The following is a 20,117-nucleotide window of genomic DNA, read 5'->3' on the forward strand; positions in this document are numbered from 1 at the left end:
TTCACAAAGTCGCCGAAGCACACTTGGCAAAAGCAGACTTGCCCCTCCAGGCAACCGCCCTTCACATTGGTGAATGTTAAGGGATCTCTGGGCTCTAAAACCAAAACAGCTTTGAGAAGACACCAAACCTACCTTCAAACTGTAAATTGGACCCATTCTGCACATACCTCAGAAAGAGACCTCCACCCAGGAACAGTCCTGTAAACTCCCCATAAAGGCCAAGGACATAAGCAGCAGTAAGTTCCGTGGTGCTGTGTAAGATGAAATCTGGCTGCTTAGCAGTTCACTCAACCCCCTCTGCAACACCTGAGCACAGCACTTGCCCTGATGTTGGGGGTGTGCAGGGAGAGAGACAGCTCCAGTGACAGAGAGCATGAGAGAGGACCAGAACGGTTCTGGCCCTCCCTCCTCCTGTCCACCACCTGCTCACTGCTAGGCGGTATGTAGCTTCTGAACTCCAACACCGGCATTGCAACAAGCCTGACTCAGCATCTCTTCTCTAGTTGGCAGCAGGTAGCATCAGGGAATGCAACACATCTGGCCGAATGCAATTCTTTTTGTTCCTGCATGTCTTGCACTGGTTCCCCGCAGCGTGTGAGTGTCAGTGCTGGAAGCACCCAGTGAAAGGGTGCACATGGGTCTTTTCTCCACACAGGAGACTCTCTGGGTACAGCACTGCCCCAGCCACCCTCCATGTTTTGCAGCAACAGCTAAGAAGAACACAGGAATCAAGTGCAAGGGAGTATTTTCTTTTTGTGGAAATAAAACAAAAAGCAGCACAACAACAAGTGTTATACTGAAAAAATACTCTAGTTTCACAACAGCCTTTCCGGTTTGAGCCATCTCATCACCATGCACTGTGCATGCCTCCTCCAGCCTCACTTTCTGCTGTAGAATCCCTAATACATCATCTCAGTAGCATTCTAGCCACGTGATCATCAAGACTCCCTAATGGAGGGAGTCCAGCTGCCACAATGGGTCAGTGGAGATTTATTTTTCAGTGCTCCCACTGATCTGGTCCCATAACGGCATTCTATTGCACAGTTTGGCAAATATATTTAACTTTTGTCAAGAGGCAAATATACATTGTGAAGAAGGACTACGGTTTGCCTTCTCTCCCATGCAGTTTGTTCCTGTGGAGTTAACACCGTTCATCAAGTCTCTTGCTCTTTCCCTTCACCACTGTCCAGGTTAAGACTTTTGAGCCAGTAAGGTTGTTAATTTAATCTTCCCGTCCATTGAGGCAGTGAGGCAGGTCCCACAGTCCATAGCTGTGCTCCAATCCACTGTGACAACAGGAGCTCGGTGTCCTCCTAGGGAAAGGCAGCTCTCCAGAACCTTGTCCTCACCATTTAACTAAAAGGAAAGCATAAGATTTTAAGGAGATACGTTTCTGTGGTGGGGACAGTGCATCCACAGGCGAAGCCAAAGCCTGCTACAGACTTCATCTCCCTATCAGCATACACAATTAAGCAGAAAAATCAGAGAGATGTTGAGATGCATGTAGCTCACGAGAAGAAACAAAGTTCTAGTCTCACAATAGAAGCGCATGCTCTCAAGCAAGCTCAGCTTCTGACACCAGCCGAGCTGCAGTAATTAAATGAGACAGGCTGAGAGCACACACTGATGAGGAGCATTTAAGCCTAAACTATAGCTCATGTTAGTGCGGGTGCTCTGAACGTCCCAGATGCACAGTAAAAATTCCATCTCCTCTGCCTTGCAATGACTTATACTGATGGGCATCGACTCAAGAGGAGGCAGGCAAAAGGCATGTGGTCAGTAACCACTTGCTACTGTGGCACAGAACTTTGGGTACTTGGAACCATTCAGCCTTATCCTTCATTTCCTTTCAGCACACAGTAAGGGGAGAGAATCTGTCTGGGACTAACATAACATCAGCAAGTACACAAGGCAGATTAAAGATAGGCATCAGTCAACTATCACACATTTTGCATTGAACTGGCATGCATCAATGTATTAAGTAAAAAACCACAAAACCACCAACTTTGTCCTAGGGACTCGGGCACTACGGAAAACTGCTGCAGCTAAGCTTTAAGAACAAAGAACACACATACTCTAGCTACAAACACAGGGCCAAATACTTATAGAAGGTTCAAACACTTGCTTAATACCACACACGGCTAAAATGCACACTGTATGAAACTAAGCATCAGTTTTCACAGGGCAGGGAATGGTAGGTGCTGTTTGAGAACTTCCACTGGCTGATGTTGCAGCCTTGTAACAAGAGCTTGTATGGATGCGTAAGAGTACTTCCCATCACTTCTCAGATTTACCTTAAAAATGACTCCTCCAGTAGAAGAACACGTCAACATATAGTTGCCCTCAGAGTCAAAAGCAAAAAGCCTTCCTCGTGGGAACTGGACTTGCTTGTAGCCACTGTATCCAGACAGAACAAAAGGACCTGTAGCTTCACTGGGAAGATTGTATTCAGACACCTTCAAGCCACTTTTGTGAATATTCCACTGAATAAACTAGAAGAAGAAAAAGAGATGACAAAAGTGAATAGTTAAATTGACTGGAATGAAAGTAGAGGGGACATTCCTTGTTTTTAAGCAAAGTGGCTATTCCTTACGAATTGAATATGGCATTTTGACATCTACATCTAAGTGGCTATGTTTATAAAACAGAGGCTGCAAAGGCTATTAATACTGCCTGCTATCCAGGCAAATATATGCCCTACCTTCCACCAGCACTGCTGCCTATGTGTCCTTCCACATTGCATGCAGGATCCTGGCGGGAATTCACGTAACTCTCATCAGCCAAGGACCCACACCTTCAGGCAGCCTCCCTCCCTAAGCCATACCTCTATACTGCTGAAGACTGTGGAACTGCAGAAATTGAAGCCTTTATTATAAGCAACAGGGAGCTCCTGGCAAGGAAATTTATGCAAAGTGGTCAAGGATTTACTCCCTGGTGAATCCCAGATCTCAAATGTGATTTCAAGGGCATCAAAAGGTCGTTTTCACATGGCTTTTCTAGGAAGCAGATGTCACCAACAGTAAGATTTACAGACAAGGTCTGAGACGGCTCCGGCTGCTAATACGCTTTCTAGCCACTGTCTCTGCAGAGACTGCATACAGCAGGGTAGTGCTGCACACCTAAGGTTACAGTTAGAGTCTGGAGGATCTGCAGGCTGCTGAGGGTATTTTTACTGCTATCCCTACCATATAGAGGACCCCAGAAGGGATCTTGCTGCCAGCTGAGCAGTAGGTCACCCAGAGCCTACCTTGCCATCCTCGCCTATGCTGTAGACTGTGTTCTCATCATAGCTGAACTCAACGGAGTAGACTTCCCCATCATGTGCCTTCCAGCTCATGGCGCACTCATGCTGCTGCATATCTGAGGGGAGAACCAGCACTGAACACTACTCATACACAGCCGAGGTGAAGAGAGAGAGGCCCTTTACATTCAATAAGGTCTCTGTCCCAGCCCTCTAAACCAGCCTGGGGAGCCCAATCCAATCCCAGCACCCTGTGCTTATTCTCCAACATGTGGCTTTTACACTGGCCACAAAAATCACTGCCTGTAACTAGTCACCTCTTCCCCCAGCTTTACAGGGCTGCTCACATGCTCACTGCCAACTGCAGGCATTCTGCATCCAAGCCGCACTGCCACCTTTCTTCTTCTCTTCCCCTTGTCCCACCCTCACAGCTGCTGCCAGCCCTGTCCTCCCACAGACCTGGGACTGCTGCCTTCAGCTTGGCGCCTGGGCCACAAGCAGATCTCTCATTCACAGAGGAGGCCCAAACTGCCTTTATTGCAAGGCCAGGCTGAAGAGGAGAAAACCTGAGAAACAGAAATTGCTCAGGGAAGGAGGACTGATGTGAAGCTCTTGCCTTCAACTGGAAGGCTGAATATCAATTCCTTTCCTCGAGACTCAGCCTTTGGCAGTGGTACTGCTATACGGCACAGCCAAGACTGCATGGCACGAGGGCAAATTAAATCTGCTCCTCAGCAGGAGGGAAACAACAAATCCAGCAGCACTACCAGGGTCTCCAGCCAATGTCCCTCAGGGAAAGTTTATGTCAGTTCACTCCTGAGAGCTATTGTGAAGGAGAGAAAATAGCTTCCATCTTGGTGTTCAGGCATGTCCCACAGCTGCCTCCCTGCTGGCAGAAGGATGCTAGGGGCAGCCAGCTGGGGACACCAAGGGGCCACCTCACTGCCTAATTTCAACGTACCAAAGAGACGAACAACCCCATCTGCAGCGCCAGTGACCAGCAGGTTGCCATTGTGGTTGAAAGCTGTGCAGTTAATGGCAATGGGCTCAGGCTCCAGGGAGAACTGCAGCTGGAAGGGAAAGTCTGCATTAATGCTGAGAAACAGAGCTGGGGGTGCTGAGGAGCTGATCTCCAGAGGAGCGAGGAAAGACAGTATCTGGTAGCAAGAACTCCTCCACTTCAGAGCCCTACGCCTCTCATGACTACAGACTTCAGGGTTGGCAGCTGCATTTTACTGGGACACTAAACCAACAATTCACCTCAGCCAAGCCACAGCTTTCTCAGCCCTGGCCTCAGGGCTGCAAAACCAGGTTCTGGCGGGCATTAGCTTGAGTATGTTGCTTTCTCCTACACGTCAGGGACAGCATTTCTTAAGGGCAAGGGATGGGACAAGTGATCCATCTAAAAGGAAACAATAGAGAAAATGACAGGAGATGAAGTCTCTGAAAGAAGCACATCACTTAAAAACAGGGAGGGCATGGGAAACAGCAGCAAAGAAATCCCTTCAATATAGCTCAAGTGGAGAAAGCCTAAGCAAAGCATCATTCAATCCACTTGGGAGATTTCCAGTCAGAAACTGTGCAGGCAGGATAGAAACAAGGCTACAGACTATTTTGAAGGATCCCTCAAAAAACCAAAACACCAACAAAACAAAAAATCCCCACCCAAACGCAGCAGCTACTTAAAACATTTTTATCCTGCATGTGACAGATGTGAAAGGAGGAAGGGGGGAACAATAGAAGGCTACTGAAAAGAAAGTCGGTATAATTTAGAAAGAGGGCTCCTACACATTAAAACAGAAGACACTCATTCTCAGCAAGCAGACTGAGAAAGGAAAGAAACCCAGTCAGTACCTGCTGCTTCATCGTTTTAGTGTCCCACAGTAGCAGCTTCCCAGGAACTTGGTTCATGCTTTTGCCCCCAGAGCTGACTGCTGAGTAGTCCATGTGGGAGATGGGACTCTGGGCTGCTGCAGAACAGACAAAGGAGGCGCCGCCTGGGCTGCAGGCAAGTGAGAGGATCCTGAAACACAAACAGTTTGAATTGCCTCTCTCTAGCAGCTGCTTCAAGTGCAACACTTGACCACAAGCTCTCCCACTAAGACCCTGCAAGACATGGTGCACCATAAGTGGGGGCAGGATCCGTGTGCTTAGACAGAGTTTGAGTGTCTCTTGTTTAACTGAGCAGTTTTACACTGCTCAGACATGGACCACCCTCTGGGTGAAGGCTGAATAGTCCTGTAGTTGCACAAAAGCAGCAGGAACACTGAGAGTTCACCTACCTTTTCACAGTCAAAACCAACAACATTTATATTTATATTTTAAAAAAATCAGTATTCCATAGTTACCTGGGCATGTCTTCATCAATGCTGATTTCACAGAGGTTCTTCTTTGCTTCTGTGTCATAAAGACGAACCGTCCCAACCCCACTGCCAAGCAACAGCTTGAAACCAACAAGGAGGAGATGGAAGGAGTGCAAGTGAGTACAGTGATGCTGTCCAACCACCAACACCACCACAAAGTTTTTTTTTTTTCCTATTTATGCATTTGTATTAAGCATCACCCCATTAGGGCACATCCTGTCTTTCTGTGCATGTCATGCTGAGTACAACTACCCTAGACTCAGAGAAGCTGCTTTCCAGTGAGAAAACGATCTCACAGGCACTAAGGTGGAGTAAAAGCCACTTTCTAGATTATGGCTCAACATTATAGGATGCAAAACATGTGGAGTCTCAATATCTAGGGGAGCAAGGAAAGAGTAATGCAGAACTAACAATCTAAGTTTAAGAAAAAAAAACAAGTAGAAGCCAACTCCTTTCACCCAGGAGAGAAGGAAATAATTCAGAAGGGCTCACACATGCTTTATCAGTGGTGCTACAATTTAAATCAAAAGTAAAACCATGGAGGGATGCACCAAAGAAAATTAAGCAAGTCAGATCCTTCTCACTTCAGAGCCTGATTTGCTAGTGAATCCCCATATACTTCAGAAAGAAGAATCTACCAGCAAGCAGAGAAATACACTCAACAAAGCAGAAGAAACATCAGAATGACTGCATGGACAACTTCCTTTCTAAGAGTAAAAGGAAAGAAAGAGACAAGCTGCAGCACGAGCTCTTCACAGGTGGAATTTTGGGGGCAACAGCGACACATCAGTGCCAGAGTGCAAACAATATTTCCCTCGGTTGCAGGCCTGCCGTCTCACACAGCCCTCTCTCTTTGCCAAGGGAAGGTGTGAAACACAAGCAACAGTTCCAGGACTCAGAAGAATGCATATAATTTAAGGCTCCTCTCTAGTAAGAGAGCTAAAGTGCTATAGGAAACATTAAAACTGCAATGATATTTAAACAAGTCCCAAGCTCCTTATGCACACACCAACCTCCAACTCATAAGGCACCAGTATAATACCGACCACAGAGCTTTTCTCACACCCACACAAGCAGAAAGGGTGGGAATAAAGCCCCACAACTCCCTGCTGCAGGGCTCCCATGGGCTGTTGTACCAGGCTGTCTCTGCCTGCCTTTGCAAGGGGCTGCCTGCTCTGCCTGGAGAGGCACTTCTCTTAAAGGAGCTGATTCTATCCTGCAGCTTGGGAACTTCTATCTTGGAGCAACCAGTGGTGAATTCCTTGCTCGATACACAGAGCACATTCCCCACTCTAGCTTTTCTTAGACCCTACAGGCTTCAGTTGCCCATGTCCCACTGAAGTGGAAACTAACTGTTGGCCTGATCTTATCCACAAGGCAGCTGTCTAGAAGTTAATGTGCAACAAGTAGCAACACAGCCCCAAATCATCTGCCGTGACCCTCGAGGCTCCATACACCGGCTACTCACCAGCCGATCACGTTTGGTTGCCCATTCCAGAGACAGCAATGGAGATTTGGAAATGGATGAAGCTTTAGTTTGCATTATGGGGTTAAAAGACCAGACTTTGATGACCCCGTCGACATCCAAGCTGGCCACTCGCCGTCCAGAACAATCAACCCTATGTGCAGAAGAAAACTAATTGGATAGTTTTTCTCCTTAAAATTCTTAGATGCAGGTAGATAGCTCAGCAATCCTTGGTCTCATGGCCACACACCAATTACTTCTGCAGGAATCAGAGCCATCCTGCTTTCCCAGGGAGTTTCTTCCCTGGATGGTATCTCCCAATCACAAAAATCTCTGTCCATCCTCACTGCACAAGCTACAGGCTATTTTCAGTCACAGCAACTCGACTGCCCTACAACTGAGAGCATGTGCACAACGTGCTGGACAGAAGAGAGGCTGGGAGAAGGAGGCCAGACACAGCTGGTCCTCTAGAGAGGCTTCTATGAGAAAGCCCTCTTCTCTGCCAGTCCCCTACCTGCAGTACATGATGGATGAATGGTGCTCCCCATACTCCTCCTGGCTCAGGACGATGAAAGGCTGCTCCTGTCGGACTCCCACAGCCTCTGGGACACTAGCAGGCATTTTGGTTGAAGTCTCTGCTTGCTCAGCATTCAGCTCTGAGCATGGTTCTGTCTCAGCGGTGCTAGTCTCTGTTTTCTTCTCAGCACTTTGGCCCTGAAGGAAGAAATCCTGTGTGAAATACAAGGAAGCAGCAGCTCCAGATCAAGCTCTTCAGCCACCCCAGCCTCCTGGGAGGTGGGGAAAAAAAAAAAAAAAAAAAAAAAAAAGGGAGAAGTTGCACTGAAACAGAAGCATTGTCAGCTCAACACCCCTTCTGCCAGGTACCCTCTGAACACAAGGACAGTGTGTTGCACAACTGAACCATTTAATATGGCCTCCTTGATTGTAGAGTCCTTTATATCCCGTTCCATGTGCCCAGCCATACACTTTCCTGTAAGAATTAAAGGAACTGTAACACCTCTGCTTGGCCTGCCTCAGCTGATACCAGAGGCCCATTTTGATGCCATTAGAACACATTCACAGGCAAGTCAACATATTTCAAGGAATTCTTGCATTTAGCAATACAAGTTAAATCTTTATAATATGCAGTTCAGTAAACCTGCACAAATACTCTTGTTGGATGGTGATCCCAAATAGATGGATTATCCTTGTCTGCCAGAGATTTAGTCCATGTTCGCTGGGACAGCCACTGCAGCCAACTGACTGATGACAACAATAGAATTGACATGAGTCCAAAAGCTGAAAACTCCATTTGACAGGGCAGACAACACAAATGGAGTTTTAGGAGGTGAAGGTACCTGAATGAGACAAGATCTGCACTGCAGCATACAGAAGCGTTTGAAAGCAGGTTAGTTTTCCCTTGCCACCAGAAGCTGAACAAGAAGCAGATACAGCACTTAAGCCAGTAAAACATGTGTAAGCATTCCTCTGCTAAACCATCCTCTGAAGATGAAGTGCCCCAAAATGGTATTGGTGTTAATGGTTTTGAATTCCTGTTCCCTAACACATCTTGCCTTATTTGTAGTAGCTTCACATCTTGAGCAATGGGTCAAACACTGCATAATCAAATCATCTGAAATCGCAAGGCTGGAAAAGATTGGGAAATAAATCCAAGAATGCCCCTCTCTGTGTTAGTTAATGAGGGGAGATAACAACCAAGGAATGGCACTCAAAAACAGTGCTGCATTTCAGTTTCTATTTTGCTTACACGCGCTGAAACAACAGAAAGCTAAATAGTATCAGTTTCCTCTAGAGCACCAGAAGCAACCTTTACAAAGCCAGGAAAACACTGCCTTAACCTGGAACATCACAGGAAAAGCAAAGTCAAAGGATTCTTAGCAGGAATCTGGGCTTGGCGATTTTCTGGTAAACGTTTAATTAAAGTGTTGTAGATGAGCCACGAAGAAAAAAGTTCTCAGAGAGCCTTGAGTGCTCAGTGGTGGAGAAACACCTCCTCTTTAAAGCAGTGTTTGCCCACACAGAATAGGCACACATATGGGCTGACAGGCAACTGTCCCTCAGCACTGTTGCTACCACAAGGCAGCATCTCATGCAGCCAAAATAAACATGGCTGAGATGCTGACATCATTCCTCCTGGGCTCTGTATCCTCTGACCACAGGGCTGCTGAAAGCCAGACAATACACATGTGAACAGATGTAGTCTGCTGACCTTCAGTGGTTAAAATCCAGGACACGGTCTTATTATTTAATTAGATGAGAAAGCAGGGCACACCCCCAGACAAAACAGCAACATACAGCACAAAAAAAAAATCCAAAAAACGAATGTTGCTATGAAGGATACTTCCACTACTATCCAGGAAAACTTTCTATGCATTTTTATCCGTCCCACACAGAGACTCTGCAAATCAGGATAACTCACTTGGGTGGGACAGATGACTCAAGCCCATTGCCACTAAGAAAAGGGGATAACACCACAGTATTTGAACATAACCATTAAGATGGATGAAACATACCCTTCCCAGGACCAAGCTGTTGAACACATCATCACGAAAGACAACTTTTCTTCCATTTGAAACATCAATACTGATTCCCTTCTAGGGACACAAACTGAGTGTGGAAGGAGTTGATTAACTACAGAGATTAACCTTCGATACATTTAGATCTGAGTAGCAGTTTGGAAGCTTAATGGGAACACTTGTGCTTGTTTTACCACCTAGCACAAACAAACTACAGAAACACCAGCCCTCCGCTTCCCAGCCTGGCAGCGTTGCCCAGTACCTGGAAGGTCCCTTTTGACAGCAGTTCCTTCCTTTCCTTCCCATGCTCTTGCAAGCGCTTCTGCCGCTGCTGCAGGGAACTTGACTCGCCTGCTACTAACCCACTGAAGTGGCTCTTCCCATCCTTACAGCTCACCATTCCTTCTTTTGCTTTGGCACTCTGGAAGGCAGAGGAATGATTTGGCAAATTTATGTTTGTGCTAGGCTGCAGGACAAAGAGCAAAAGAGGAGGCAAAGAAAACAAGCACCCACAATGGCTCCACGAGCCCCCAGAAAACAGCAGCTGTTCTTGTGCTGCATTTTTCAAGTGGAAGGAAAAGCTTGGAGCAGTGCTGTACAACAAGTTAACTACTTGGATACTGAACACCTTTCAACAAACACAGTTGAGAATTACCTGGTGATTTGTTGGTTCTTTCTTCCCTAGCAGCATACTGCCAGTCTGTGTTGGAGAAGCCCCACTTGAATGGGCTGGTCTGGAAGGGCCCTTTTTACTTTGGGAGAGAAAAGAGGACAGGAAGCCTCCCCTGGACTGAAGAGAATGTGCAGTACTCCTCTGGCTGCAGGTCATATCACTAAAAGAAAAAACAAAACAAAACACAAACGCACACAAACCCCCACCAAACACAATTATGAAAGTGTAGTGAGACAACCTGATCAAAGACCACCCAACAAGCAAAGTGCCAGCAGTTTGAACCACTGGAGGACAGATGTTCCTTTCCAAGCTGATGGACCACTACGCATTAAAAAAATGTTTTAAAACATCCTGTTAGTGCCTGGAGCAGATCACTATAATTACTGTAACCAAAGCTCACTTATCAGAGATGCCACTGAGACGACAGGCTCAGCTGTTGCTGAATCCCCTGTAGGGCCACCTCAAACCCCTTCCACTCCATTTGGTTAGTTTACAAAGACCCTAAGGGAAAGGCAGAGGAATCCAGATTTCCAAAGAACCTATTCAGCCAGGATTCCCAATTCAAGGCATAAACCAGACCTAAATCGAGAGGCATTCAGTATCCAGTGTTTCACTGAACACCCTTAGATATTCAGCAAGTCATGTTCAGCAATTTTAAAACACAGGCCCTCAATATCTCAAAAACTGGGCCCACAGAAAATAAGGAAGTTTAGGTCCATTGCTATGATTACACACACCTCCCTTCTCAGCCCACAACACCAAGAGCAGCAGCTGCTTCCCAAAACAAACGTCTGACCTCACTCCGCTGCAGCTTCCTCTGAGAGCAGAGCAGCACCCAGGGGAAGGGGAATACAATCACATTCACTGTGTCTATCCTCTATTCCAGGAAGGAACTGTTCTACCAAAGCTGAGCCTTGGGTTGAGCAAAGACAAGTAAAAAGCAACCAAAACTGGTCGCCACACTAAGAGACAAGTCATACACACAAGGAATGCCACTTCTAAGGCAAGTTTTTCTAGTATAAATGGACAAAAAGTGAACATGGGAATAAATCATCCCATCCCTCACATCCCCGCCCCCATGTGAGGGACTTCCCACAGAGTAGTCAAAAAAAATAATCTCAAATTAAACTCCATAGTCTGTCCTGTACAAAGAGTGTAAAGCAGTTATCAAGGTAGTTCATCGTACACTTCGGTCTATTTAATCAGACATTTTTTAGACTAAAACAAAGACTTTGTATGTGGTCTCTGCTACAACTTCTATTTGTCACTGTCAGCAGCATTTGAACCATTTTCCTCCTGTCTGAAAAGGAGTGGAAGAAGAACATGAGAAAGTCAAAGCCTCAGCAGTGTTATTAAGACCTTGTGGCTAAGCTGCATTTGTTTTCAGATCCTTTTAAAGCAAAGAAAAAAATCTCAATAACACAATGAATTCAAACACAGACTTGCTTTACATGACTGTGTACTGGGGGAAAATTAAGAGTCTAAATAACAATTAAACAAGGTTTATCGCTGTGTATGTTGCCTAATTTCCACAGATGGGAATACAATAGATGTAGCCATAGAACACAGTTTAATTGCAGCAAGTTTATGGGGAATTCTGTGCATAACTGAGCCTCGCAGAAGAGAAACTCCTTTCCCCTTGAATTTGCAAAAGCAAGAAAGCATCTCCGCCTAACAATGACCCCTTTGGGTCAGACAGTAACAGTGTACCAAACAACACATGGCACTCGCCTACTGCATGCCAGGCACTAAAGAAAACAGGAGTCAAGAGACAATCCACTTCATCCGAGCAACACTGCAAGGTATTGCACTGTGTGCAATGCCAGTGCCCTGGCTGTCCAGAACACCCTGGTGTAATGGTGAGAGCTGAGCAGAAGCATTTCCATGTGTGATTGGCAAGAATCTCTCTCCCAAATGGCAGGGAAGATGCCAGTCACAAATTCCCCCATTAAATCCACTTAGTTCACCAGAATTTCTGCCTGGATGTCTTTCCCAGGGCAGGGAACAAGGAAATGACACTCGAGGAGCCTCCCTGACCCAACAAAAGCAGCAGAGCCTGTCCCCAGCAGGCACTCACAGCTCAGAGTCCCCGAGTCGATCCATGTTGGCCACATACGCAGGCAACTTGTGATGTGCAACCGCTTGTTCCACCTCCAGTTCCTCTTTCTTCATGCGTGAGGACTCAGCCTGCAAAGCAAACAGCTACAAGGAGAGAGGAGAGCCAAGTAAACAGAAGGTCACTGACATTAACCTCCTTCCCACTTGCTGTTTAGTCCTTTTAACAGCCCTGGAAGGGTGAGGAGGGAAGAAAGCCACTCTGGCTGACCACCACACTAAGTCCAAGTAATCAAAACAAGCAGTACTTAAGACACACGAAACAAGTCTACTTAAAACCCTTGGCTCCTCTCCTTGGGCTGTTGCTGAGGGACAGGAATGGTGCTGGGAGATGAGAGGCAGCCAGGGCAGAGCTGATCAGCCACCTCGTGCTGACGGTTCAAGGCCAGGACAACGCGCATGATTGCAGCAGCGATGTACGGGCACCGAGCCCAGGAGGTCGTCTTTTTCCCACAGCCAAGGGCTTGGTAAGCTGGCAGGGTGCACAGAGGGCAACGCCACCAGGTCGCTCTGAAACCCAGCTCCGCACCTCGCCCAGCTCCCTCCCAAGCGTGGCAGTGAGATTTATCTCCACGTGACGGAGAGACATTTTCCTCTTAGCAGAGAGGAACGTCAAGATGCAGCTTTCTGCGGTTTATGCCTGTGACTCTTGTTCACATAAAGCAATCCTCAGGCTTTGCTGTTTCCGTAAATTTGTTTTTCAGAAATAATTCTTCTTTTTCCTTTTATCACAGTATTTAAGGAAGGAAATTACAAGAAAAAGGAGCTTTAGAAATCCAGTTGGTTATTCACGTATTTGCATTGTTTCAGCAGTGAAATCAGAATCACTACTTCGTTTCAGCTAGCATCAAATTCAGTATTTATTCACACCATTTTTATTTAAAACATGTATTCCATAGGTAGCTGCTTCCTTTTCTGACCTGAGCAGTTCCCCAAAAAGAAAAGCCTAGTTTTTACCTCTGCCTATTTGCCAGAGAATGCTTATGCAAACTCTAAGTTATAGCAATCAACATACCACAAACAAAAAACAGCTTTAATTTGATTAAAAGTACAGAATACAAAATTGGAGGAAACAAAAGAGCTCTATTTGAAAACATACCTTATCCTGCTGTCCCAATTCACTGACCACCTTTGTAGAACCCTCCTGTCAAAGTTTACCTGACCCACTGACTCCATACAGTACAGTGACAAACCTCACTTTTTTCCCCCAAAAAAAGCCTCCTTTTTGAAATCAATTATTCTATTTTACTTTTTAGAACAAATTAACAATGTTGATCAGCTACCAAAACAGTTGAAACAGGAAGCACAACATACACTGTGTTTTGTAAAACAGGAGGTAAAGCACAAAACTTATTTTACTGAAGTATTCATGCAAAGAAAGGTCTTTCTTGGTATGGCGGAGGAATTGAAACTAGAGCCCTGCTTACATGAACAAGGCTTTCTGCTCATACATGATCATCCCCATGTGATCTGTAGTTTTGAAAGTTCTTAAACTGTGGATTTCCCAAATCTAATAGAAAATCACACCGGGAAAGGACCAATGTGTGTTATCTGCTGATGCTACTGTCAAAAACAAGACTTGGAGCTGGGCAACATTCTGTCTGAACTGGTAAGCCCTTCTTACAGTTTACTGTAAGGTCATTATTTGGGAAACAGACATTCATGACATTTCAATTAGCTGATCTAAATTGCTTTAAGTGCACTGCAACCATGGTTAAGTGGCCATTTCAGAAGTAACAGTGTTTGTCTCTTTGCCAGAAGTTATCACCCATTTCTATTGCTCCACCAGCTAAAATCTGGAAATGACTTAACACTATTCACAAGTTTCCATGCTAAGTCAGACACATATACCCTTAACCTGCCACTAGTTTCAGTCTTGACTTCGCGGCATATCAGGAAAGGAGTATGCACAGTGTCCAGCCACCTGTCAGATAGCACAGGGAGAGGGACAGTAATACCCTAAGCAGACATTTCACAATATGATCACAACGTCTGCTGGAGACGGTTGAAAGTTAAGCCAAAATAACAAAGGACTCATACAAGAATCTGCCTTGGAATAACTGCACTGAACAGCTAGAACTTTCTTGAATGGGTGGAACAAATTTTACAAAACTTACGATCTCATGCAGTCAGCAACTAAAGAGTGACTTCGGTTCTGACCTTATGCCGCAACGATTCATTTTCTTCTTGTATGAGACTGCTCCTGAGGCATTCAGCTTCGAAGTTCAAAATGACTGGAACTGGTGAGGAATGTTAAAGAAAACCAAGGCAAAAAATTGTGTGCACCTGGCTGAATACTAAAAGTCAGTGTTTCATAGTGGCCATTTGCCTGTAAGACAGCAAAGTTTCCAAGTCCAAACTACCAGCAAGAAGTGCAACGCCAGAAGACTAGTAATATTTTAGCTACACAAGCTAACTTTGTACTTTCTTTGTACTTTACTGTTGCATGAACTACTTCACACTCGGGCTTTGCAAGGATTTTTAAATTTTTCCTTTTTACATGTCAGAAGTGGAAGACAACACAGATCATGTTAATGCCTTATTGTACACTGAAGAAACAGCTGTATTCCAGCTGCAGTGTAAACAAACAAGGTCAGAACTTGGTAGTGTGGGACAAGAGCTGTTCTTTCTGCCAATACTGAACCGCCCTATTACAGTGAGCTGTCACTAGACAATGTTGTGAACTTATGTACCCAGAGAAGGGTCTAACAGGAGATTCTAGTTCAGTTATGGACTATGACCCAAGGTTGCAGGCCTGTGTTGCACCATGCCAAGCAAAGAGGAAAAGCATTTCAAAACGAGATGTGCACAAGATTTGTAGTCACTTGCACAGGGGATGAGTTCAGCATTAGCAACAACCACAATTGTTTGTGCTCAGGGAATAAAACATATAATCAGATAATTGAACAATAACTATTCCAACATCCTCTGGTAAACACCAGCTTCCTATTAAGTCTTGGCTCTAAATAATCACCTGAAAGCAGCATGTTCTGCAATACTATTAATATATTCTTGGCGCCAGTGTTAATAGTAAGCGTAACACCAGGCCAAGAGAGATTTAACTATTAGCTGCAAAAAAGGATATGCATGCACTGAAACAAGACACTCAGGAAGTTGTGCAGAGACACGATAAACGTATCTGCCCACTGGCGCGAGAAATAGGTGGCGAAGGTGGGGTTGGAGTCGGGGGCGGGGAGGAAGGGCAGGACAAACCAATCCTTCCACTCCACCTGGTTCTGGAGCTCAGAGGCCTGCTTGAGGAAAAACTCCTGCGCCTTGTCATTACGGCCGCTCTGAAACACAGCAAGAAGAACAAGGCTCACACTTCCATTCACGCCACCACATGGGAACATAGGCTCTGCATTACGAACACACTAACAACTAATTTCACCTCCCAACAGAGCAAGTGGTTAGTTAATGGATTCATCTAGGAACAAGGGTTTTAAATACACTACGAGAAGCTCACAAATGCACTTAATCTGACCTTCTTTCTAGTCACCAGTCTTGTTCAAAGGCTGAGGCAAATCAAACTGATCACTTACACTGACTTCCAGCTAAACCAGTGCAGTTTGTGCACTGATGTAAGATGTCAGCATTCATATACAGGACTAAAGTATATTTCAAATTACTCAAGTTTACAGCAGATGTGGCCTGAAAAGGTTTCCATCTGATACATCATTCAGACAGGACGGTCATACCTCAAGGTAAGCACAGGGCAAAACAAAACATGAAAAAATGCACTTCCAGAAGTGTGCATTAGATTTTGCCTCCTCCAACACCCATCATTTAATATTTTCTGTCAGGGAATGGAACCAAAGGGGAAACACTGCTTCTAAATGGTAAGAAATGAAACATGAATTCCTGACAGGTATTTGTCTATTCTGTTTGCCAAAGCCCACCCTGTGTATTGTATTCCATTGACTTTCCTAGGGTTTCAACAAGATAATCTTTGCTCCATTTTAAGCTCATTATTTTCTGTTCTATTCAAAGCAAACAAAAAACATTCACTCGTTTTCTCTCCCACATTACCTTGTACAGACTTGAAGCCCACTTCTCTCATCTCTTATGAACTAAAACTCAACTCCACCAACTTCAAGTCACCTTTTTTTCTTCTGGACCCTCCAACTCCCTTGATGCTTTCTTTAAGAACCATGGTGCCTGGAAGATCTGGCTGAGTCCTGCGAGCAGGTTAGAGCGGAAGGAATACAGACAATCCTGCCTGCTGATCCCCATCGCTTCAGTAAAGCACTTCCCTACACTGCTGTTGCCTGCTCCATTGTTCCTTATTCTGCAGAGCAGCTGACTACTTCTACCTATATACAGGGGCTCGGGGCCTTTTTCTGGCTGTTTCTTCAACTTAGGAAAATTGCTTGGAGCATTATTCTTGTCCTCCTCTGCCACATGAGAAGTGTTTACGAACCTTGTGATCTCTCCCAGTATCCAGGTTATTAGCAGCAGCCGAGCAGGACTGAGCTAGCAATACAGCCATCCTGTCTGAGAGGGACCTGCCTTCATGTCTGAGTATGAAATTGAGAGCAGCCCTGCAGAAAAGCATTTGGGGTTCTGGTGGATGAGATTGGACATGAGCCGGCAATGTGCACTTGCAGCCCAGAAAGCCAATCGTATCCTAGACGGCATCAAAAGGAACATGGCAGCAGGTTGAGGGAGGTGATTCTGCCCCTCTGCTCCAGTGAGACCCCACCTGAAGTCCTGCGTCCAGATCTGGAAGCCCTCAGTACAGGAAAGACATGGACCTGTTGGAGAGGGGCCAGAGGAGGCCACAAAAATGATCAGAGGGCTGGAACAGCTCTCTTAAGAGGACAGGCTGAGAGAGCTGGGGTTGTTCAGCCTGGAGAAGAGAAGGGTCCAGCAAGACCTTATTGCAGCCTTTCAGTACTTAAAAGGGGACTATAAGAAAGATGGGGACAGACTTTTTAGCAGGACCTGTTGCAGTAGGACAAGGGGTCATGGTTTTAAACTAAAGGAGGGGAGATTCAGGCAGGACGTGAGGAAGAAATTTTTTTTACAATGAGGGTGGTAAAACACTGGCACAGGTTGCCCAGAGAGGTGGTAGATGCCCCATCCCTGGAAACATTCAAGGCCAGGCTGGATGGGGCTCTGAACAACCTGATCTGGTTGAAGATGTCCCTGCTCATTGCAGAGGAGTTGGACTAGATGACCTTTGAAGGTCTCTTCCAACCCAGACTATTCTATGGTATCTTGCTCTCAGTTAACCATATTTCCCTCCTGCTTGAGCTTCCCTAATCTCTGCATCAAATTCATTACTTCACTCCAAATACACAACACATGAATTGCTTGTTCCTTACCCACCAGACCTGCCAAGAGGCTCACACGGGTATTTCATTGCTCTGGTTTTAGAGACCAGAATCATTTTTTAAAAGAGAACCCTAAAAAAATCAAACATTACCTGAACAGTATGGACAAGGTAGTATCGGAATAAGCTTGTTTTCAGCTTGTTCACTGTTGGTCGGTACACATCTTCCAAACGGCTGAAAAGGCGCCGGTCCAGGTAACTCCAGTAATCCCGCAGGGCAGCCAGATCATAGCTCTGAACAAACTGCTGCAGCTGGTCCACTATCTTATCTACCTAAAGAGGGCAAAACAGGGAAGACTGCGGTCACGTGAGGGCTGTGCCAGAACAACAGACTTTCTGTAACTTAAAGCTGAGAAGCTTTAACTGCACAAAACCCACTACAATCCACTAATGCATTAGCTATTTTCCTAAGCCATGAAACACTCTGCATTTTGTATTAGCACTCTTCCACTCCACAGCACTTCTCAAATTAGAAATAAACATGAAAGAACATAGCCAAACATTTTGACAAGAAGATCACATTTTGTTAAACACAGTTGGTGCAGTTTTTTTGCAAGTAACCAAAACTTTCCACTTCTTTTAAAAGAAGTCAGTTGACAATGAAGAAACAGGAAGAATGTGATTAAATGCTGACAACTCAAGTGCAGCATGTGGAAAAGTCGTATTTTTAAAGGAAAAAAAATGTATTTAGCCAATGGAAAGAGGAAAACTGCAACTTTTGAAGTACTTTTACCTTCAATAACATCATCTACTAAGAAGGCATGGCATAAAAGTTTACAACCTTTTTTTTTTGTCATTATGTCTCTTAAAAATTCATTTCTGCAATATGAGTGAGGCAGAACAGCAGTGTGGGAATCAACTTTTAGTTCAGTGATTTCTGATGGCCAAGTCAGGCATTAGGGGAAAAAAGAAAACCTGTACCCTATACAAAATTCAACTACCAAAGTTGTTAAATACGTGGCTTGCTCCCCTCTCATCAGTTAATGTCATAAGACATCAACCGACCTCTATTTCTGTGGCTTCCTACAGATAAAAGAAACAGAAGTCTGTGATTCCACCAGTCCCGTCTTAATTTTGTCTTGGGCAATATTATGCCAATTAAATCAATTGTTTAATGACATCTAAACATTAGCAAAGTGCTGATGTATTTTTAAAAAAAGCAACATGTTTTATGAACGATAAAAGGTTATGCTGCTGGTTAAAGAAAAATCTGACAACCCAAAACACTACAGTCAGCGCCCAGAACTGCTGCTGCAGGAACCCAAAGCTTGCACGAAGGGCTGAAACTGTATTTTCGAGGCCGGCAAACTCTGCGCCAATTTCCACGCTGGTGCTTAAATCATCCAGACTAAGGAGCAGAGCTGTAAAGCAGATGGATAAATATCTCACGACCGAGAGGAGACCCAGGCAGAGAAACGTCCTCCTGCCGCCGCTCCGTACGCGCGTCTCCTCGGTTCCCCTCGGCACGAAGCTGAGAACCCCGGCTGGTTTACGGCTCGGACGGAGGGGCCACGGGCGGCGGCTCCAGACGGGCCGGGCACACGGCGGGCGGGACCTGCGGGCCCTGGCTGGGCCGCCCGGGGAGGGGATGGAGCCCGTCACTCCCCGCCGCTGCGGCGCCAAGCGGGAGCAGACCCTTCCGCTGCGCGAAGCCGCCTCGCCGGGAGGCTGCGCGTACGTACACAGCGGCGGCCCCGCCACCGGGACGCGGGGGGTCCCGCCTGCGCGGCCGGCCGGGCCCCAGCGCCCAGCCCAGCCCGGGCGGGGCGAGCTACTTGCGCGGGGGCTCCGAGACCTGCCCCGCCGCCGCCCGGCCCGCTCCCGTCACCCAGCCCTGGGAGCGGGTGCGCGGAGGGACGCCCGCGGCCTCCCCGGGGGGCTCCGCGGCCGCCGCTTACCCGGAAGCCCTTCTCCCGGTCCGCCTTGATCTCCGCGTCCAGCTGCTTCAGAGCGGCGGTGAAGCCGCGGAAGAGCAGGTACTCCCGCACCAGCTCGTCCGTCCGCTCCGCCGCCGCCGCCATGGGGGACCCGCGGCGCCGCCAGCTCCGCCCGCCCACGGGCGGGGAGGGAGGGGGCTGCCCGGCCGCTAGCGCGATGGTCCGGCCCAGCACCAGCAGGACTACAACTCCCAAAGTGCTTTGCCGCGGCCGCCCAGTGCAAGGAACGCCGGGAGTTGTAGTTCCCGTCGCCGCACATGCGCACGGCCCGTCCGCCTTTTCCCGCCTCTTCGCTACCCCACTTCCCCTCCCCGCCAGCGCCCACAGCCCGCGTTTTTCCCACCCCCTTATTGGCTGCCGCCGGGCGCTGGTTGCGTCCCGATTGGCCGTCCGCCACGTGCGGCTCATGTTGCTGGGCGCGGACGGGCAGAGGCGCAGCGGCGGCCATGGG

At 46.6% G+C, this 20,117-nt stretch overlaps 1 protein-coding gene across 2 annotated transcripts; it reads right to left on the reverse strand.

Annotated features, from left to right (window-relative positions):
- Window positions 1-446: 446 nt before the first annotated feature.
- LOC135997551 (WD repeat-containing protein 91) lies at window positions 447-19,813 on the reverse strand. Of its 2 annotated transcripts, XM_065650220.1 has the most exons (15): window positions 19,628-19,813; window positions 17,823-18,002; window positions 15,480-15,687; window positions 14,555-14,637; window positions 12,357-12,481; window positions 10,262-10,439; window positions 9,869-10,027; window positions 7,584-7,783; window positions 7,073-7,223; window positions 5,590-5,684; window positions 5,096-5,264; window positions 4,203-4,311; window positions 3,248-3,360; window positions 2,295-2,492; window positions 447-1,356 (listed from the first exon to the last, which is right to left on the reverse strand). In XM_065650220.1, the coding sequence occupies exons 1-15, from the start codon at window positions 19,748-19,750 to the stop codon at window positions 1,192-1,194; spliced, it is 2,256 nt and encodes a 751-aa protein (XP_065506292.1). In that variant the 5' UTR covers window positions 19,751-19,813; the 3' UTR covers window positions 447-1,191. The 2 variants fall into 2 exon arrangements, with proteins under 2 accessions (XP_065506292.1, XP_065506299.1); XM_065650227.1 differs by lacking the exons at window positions 15,480-15,687; window positions 17,823-18,002; window positions 19,628-19,813 and having other exon boundaries at window positions 448-1,356; window positions 14,512-14,586.
- Between the last annotated feature and the right edge of the window lie 304 nt (window positions 19,814-20,117).

Source organism: Caloenas nicobarica, chromosome 1 (genome assembly GCF_036013445.1).
Source record: "Caloenas nicobarica isolate bCalNic1 chromosome 1, bCalNic1.hap1, whole genome shotgun sequence".
In the NCBI taxonomy this organism is placed as follows: Eukaryota; Metazoa; Chordata; class Aves; order Columbiformes; family Columbidae; genus Caloenas; species Caloenas nicobarica.